Source organism: Ictalurus furcatus, chromosome 12 (genome assembly GCF_023375685.1).
Source record: "Ictalurus furcatus strain D&B chromosome 12, Billie_1.0, whole genome shotgun sequence".
Lineage (NCBI taxonomy): Eukaryota > Metazoa > Chordata > Actinopteri > Siluriformes > Ictaluridae > Ictalurus > Ictalurus furcatus.
This window is the reverse complement of record NC_071266.1, coordinates 10,613,718-10,618,665: the sequence shown is the minus strand read 5'-3', so window position 1 is coordinate 10,618,665 and position 4,948 is coordinate 10,613,718. Positions and strand designations below refer to the sequence as shown.

General features: G+C 38.7%; 1 protein-coding gene across 2 annotated transcripts in view; it reads left to right on the top strand.

The window, feature by feature from the left end:
• The window catches only part of gulp1b (GULP PTB domain containing engulfment adaptor 1b), a 33,127-nt gene that overhangs the window by 27,662 nt on the left and 517 nt on the right, over positions 1-4,948 (top strand). The window contains exons 4-11 of one of the 2 annotated variants that reach the window (XM_053637896.1): positions 80-151; positions 1,728-1,826; positions 2,188-2,325; positions 2,444-2,560; positions 2,866-2,952; positions 3,114-3,332; positions 3,472-3,607; positions 3,875-3,969. In XM_053637896.1, coding sequence (XP_053493871.1) covers positions 80-151; positions 1,728-1,826; positions 2,188-2,325; positions 2,444-2,560; positions 2,866-2,952; positions 3,114-3,332; positions 3,472-3,607; positions 3,875-3,969 — 963 coding nt within the window. The remainder of the gene's footprint in view (positions 1-79; positions 152-1,727; positions 1,827-2,187; positions 2,326-2,443; positions 2,561-2,865; positions 2,953-3,113; positions 3,333-3,471; positions 3,608-3,874; positions 3,970-4,948) is intronic. The other variant, XM_053637897.1, reaches the window with a different exon arrangement.

Genomic DNA, 4,948 nt, shown 5'->3' with positions numbered 1-4,948 from the left:
TTATATATTCCATAATTTGGTATAAAATATAATTAAATTGTGGTTAAAAAAAAAATAAATTTCTTTTGTGATGCTTTAGTTTTTGGGAATCACGCCGGTCGAACAGCCGAAAGGTACAGATGTTGTTCGCGTGGCTGTGAGAAAACTGAAGGTATGTATGAGCGCGGGTTGCCAGGTATTCATGTCAAAATCAGCTCACTTTTGTTTTGCATACAGTGATCCTAAGCTGGGGTGAACTGAGAAATTATACTAAATTGAAAGTATAGATAATGTAATTATGTGCAAGTATAAATGGACATATCCCACCAAAATATTGGTACTTTTAAATGTACTCAAGTAAAAAAAAAAAAAGTGAAAAATTTGTTTTTAAATCACAAAGATTTTATCACTTATCTTAAACAGTTAGAAGACGTTTACCACTACACCATTTTGCCTGAAAACATGATTTAATTTCTGTAAGATTGCAATATTTCCCTCTCTCTGTGTCTAACAGTATTTAACGTACTCTCTCTGTGTAGGCAGCAGTATTTAACATAACTGCTGCCTAGCCAGTTATGTGAGCTGCTGGAGTTGATGCTAGTCTAATCTGCATTAGCAGGGTGGGGGTGGGAGGGGGGTCTAACTTAGTTAAATGTAGCCGGTTAATGTTACCAAAATTAGCCAAACATACCTCAACAGGTTTTTTTTTCAAACTAGTTGAAGCTCATGTCCTCTAGGGAGGCAAAGGAGACGCCTCATTTTATATGAGTCTTTACTCCAGCGTACTGAAACCCTTTAGTGACGTAAGGCCAGGGCACTGGTCCTCAAGTTCCACACTGCAGTCTTGTGGATTTGTTTATCTTCAAACGCACACAGAGAGTTATATTCTTGATAGTTTTTTCTACATTGATGGACTTTGGTGGATGCTAAACAGAAAGGGTTGGATTGAATTAAGTATAGTAACAAAGTACAGCCTATACAGCCTATAATTACAGGATATCACAGACTTTTTTTGTGATTGTTGCGGGCAAAAACGTTTGATTTTGCTGCGGCTTTTTAAAAAATTTGCAATGCAACTTGCTGGGTGTTTTGTGCTTTTTTTTTTTTACAGAGAACTTTTGAATTTGCATACTCGCATTTACACAAAATTGTTTCGCACGGCCTTTCGCAGTGATGTTTGTTGGTAAATGAGCCCTTTTAGCTATACTGATGTTTGACGCACGTGAATCGAAGAGCGCTTTGTCTGAATACGTGTCATCACACGACACGTCTCGGCCCAAATCTGTAGAACATCTGTGGTAATTCAGAAAAATCCCTCCTGAAAAAAAAGCTCCTCCGAATATTGCGGAGTTTGCTTGACTTTGCGTTTATTTCTGCAATTGCAAAATTGTGAAATCCTGGTGGGACTGTATAATATCTCCATGAATATAAAAACAAAGTGCACACAATAATCATGTAAAAATCACACCAACAAAAAACAACTAGGATTGGATCCCTTTAAGCCACTGCCCTGTAGTTTAGTTCAACACAAGCACTTTTCTGGAGTAACTAAACAACTGTTCATTTATTAGACCTTAAGTTGCTTCCCAAACAGTTTTATATTACATGTTGGCTGGAAGTGAGACACTATTAAGAGTTGGTTGATTTATGTCGCCCCTGACAAGCTAATTATATAATACAGTACCACTTTTATACTCAGGTTGTTGACTCTGCAGTTTGATGCTTTCATTTTTTCCCCCTTTCCTCAGTTTCAAAGGCATATCAAAAAGTCAGAAGGGGAGAAAATTCCCAAAGTTGAGCTACAAATCTCCATATATGGGGTCAAAATATTGGATCCAAAAACTAAGGTATGTAATATATATTTGAGCTCATACATAGTGATGTCAAATCAAATCAATTCGAATTTTATTGCTCACACACACAACACAAGTGAAAAGCATTTTACTGCACAGTATGATGTGCTGTGAAATGCTTTTTTAAAGGACTGTCCAGTGACAGAATTATATAAGTATAATATAAAAGATAGATGTATGTATGAATGGGATGTGGTATATGAGGTGCAGATATGTGCAGTGCAATGCTGTGCAACATCAAGCTGAATTAGTTGCAGTGAAAAAGCTAACAATATAATATATTGTTGTATGGTCATGTAGGATGGTGCATCGTTGTGATACAGTCTGGCTGATTTTGTGCATTTCTTCCATTTAGGATGTGCAGCACAGCTGCCAGCTGCACAGGATGTCCTTCTGCGCTGATGATAAAACAGACAAACGGATCTTTGCCTACATCTGCACCGAGCCCGACACCAAGAGGCACCTGTGCTACGTATTTGACAGCGAGAAATGTGTACGTCTGATGTGTGTGTAACTAATGAAACACTTGAGCAGTGCACTAGACAAGGCTTCTTTATTTATTTGTTTGTTTGTTTGTTTATTGACATTTGCTCATTGTGGGCTGGTTTTAGGCAGAAGAGATCACCATCGCCATTGGCCAGGCGTTTGATCTGGCATATAAAATGTTCCTGCAGTCTGGGGGGAAAGACGTGGAGTCGAGAAAACAGATAGGAAACTTGCAAAAGAAGGTAGGAACAGAAATTATGTCTATGTTTTACTGTTGCTCTAGTACACAGTGCTGAAATAATGACTATTTGGTTTATTTCTTTGATTAAAAAGCTGATGTTCTGCTCTTTAAATTCAGTCATTGTTCTTCCTTCCTTTATTTAAGTTGGCATAAATCTTTTAAATCTTTAAAAAAAAAAATCCAACCAACAAGAATTTAACTGTTTTTTAAAAAAAAAAAATATATATATATATATATATATATATATATATATATATATATATATATATATATAAAAATAATGAAGGGATACATTTGTTATTTTAGATTCAGGATTTGGAAATGGAAAATTTAAAGCTCAAGAAACAGCTTCAGCGTCTGGAGGATCAGCTGATCAGCGCACAGTCGTCACCGGTATGTACATTCAGACGATTCAGATGATTTTTGAACAAGACTGCTTTTTACATTATATGCACTTTTCCTGTATATCTTATTCACTTTGCTGTAATATTTTCTAACAGCTTTTCTTGCTCTCTCTTGCGCGCTCTCTCTCTCTCTCTCTCTCTCTCTCTCAGCTGTTGCATGTTAACTCCTCGACGGAGGCCTGCATGTCCTCTGCTCTGTCCTGCTTTACTGATGACGCCTCCTCACTGTCCTCTCTAGAGATTTCCTCTGTTACACTAACGCCTCTCAGTTCACCCGATTCCAGCCAATCGGCAGGCCTGCTGACCCCACCTCCCGCTGAACCCGCCCAATTTCTGCCAACCGACGTCTTCATTGTTCCACGACCTCGTGTAAATGTGTTTTTCGGCTTCTCCATTAGACATGGCAATATTTTTCTATAACTGCACCAACGCAAGTGTTTTATTCCTTGCATAACTCATGGACTCAGACAGTCTGATCACTGTTGTAACTTTGGATGCGTTTCGTCAGGCTGGTAGCATCCCGGTGAAAGCCACCTCGACAGACGTATTCGACATGGTACCGTTTACACCGGGATCTTCCACATCGAGGATACAGACGTGTAACGGGAACCGGAATTTCCCCTCACTGCCTCCCGTAGACCGAGGTGAGTAATCTCGAAGTAACCCTTCATTTTTATAAAACATATCAGTTCACTGTTTTTGTAGTTGCCTTTCAGTAAACAGCTGAAAATCTTGAGTGAGTGTTGACTAAGCAGATGAAAAGCGAGTGTTATTGCGTCATTTAAAAAAAGGGGCCAACGGCGTTGCAGTATGCAAATCTAAGCCATGGAGCACTGATTCTGATAGACGCAGCAGGGTTTCGATTCACACAGACATCAAAATGCACTGAGTATTTTCTGTCTGTCCTGCAGGTACAGATCTGTTCGGAGCCGTGCCCTTTGACCCCTTCACCTGCGGCCTCGCGGACTACCCTCCAGACGTCCAGTCCAAACTGGATGAGATGCAGGTGGATTTTCATTACGCTCAGCTGAACAAAATAAACATAATTGAACTTCCTTTAACGAGCCACAGGACATTTGTGATGGTCAGTTCACGGAAAGTTTTATTTATGTAATATGGATGAGCCCAGAATTTCGGCATTTTCTTTAGCCAGTTGTAATACGCAAAGGTTTCACACGTTGAAGTGGGATTATATTATAGCAGAAATCTGGGTTTAATGCTAATTACTTCACTCACAAAATTTAGTCAACCTCCGCTGAGCTTGTATTAGCAGATCAAAGAGAACACACACAAGCCAGCATTGTCTCGGATGGATTTATCCTCACACATGCACCAAGTGTCAGATTTCTATAATTAATAATGAATTATTAATGAATGATACAGTTCTTGTCTTGTGCATGCAGTGAGGAAATACAATTTTAAGGGTAAATATTGTAAGTATATTCAGAACCAAATAAATGAATGGCTTTGCTCTCTCTCTCTCTCTCTCTCTCTCTCTCACTCTCTCTCTCTCTCTCGTCACTACTCTCCCATACAGCGGCAAAGATGGTTTGTAAACTGTTTCTACGTCCTGTTATGTTTTGTTGTGAAGTGGTGTGTGTGAAGAGCTAAACATTGTGTGCGTGTGTGGAGGTAGAAGTGATTTTGTTTCCTGTTAATTATGCTGCATGGATGATTTTAGATGAAGTTGAGATTGAAAAAGCTCTGCTGAGAGAGAGAGAGTCCATGATTGACTGATGCATCTTCCAGTCACTCATTGCTGTGTTAAAAATTGCATGTGGAAGATTAACTGCTTTAAGACCAAACCATCGTCATAAGACCAACATCGTCACGTGTATATGACAAATGTGACCATAAACATTCGCATCTTCGGATGAGTTATTATTCATTATATATCATTGGATATATTTAGTCTGTATTTATGTTACTTTTATCTGTCAGTCATGACTTCTTGTTCTCAATTTGTTTAGTTTTTTTCCTTGCAG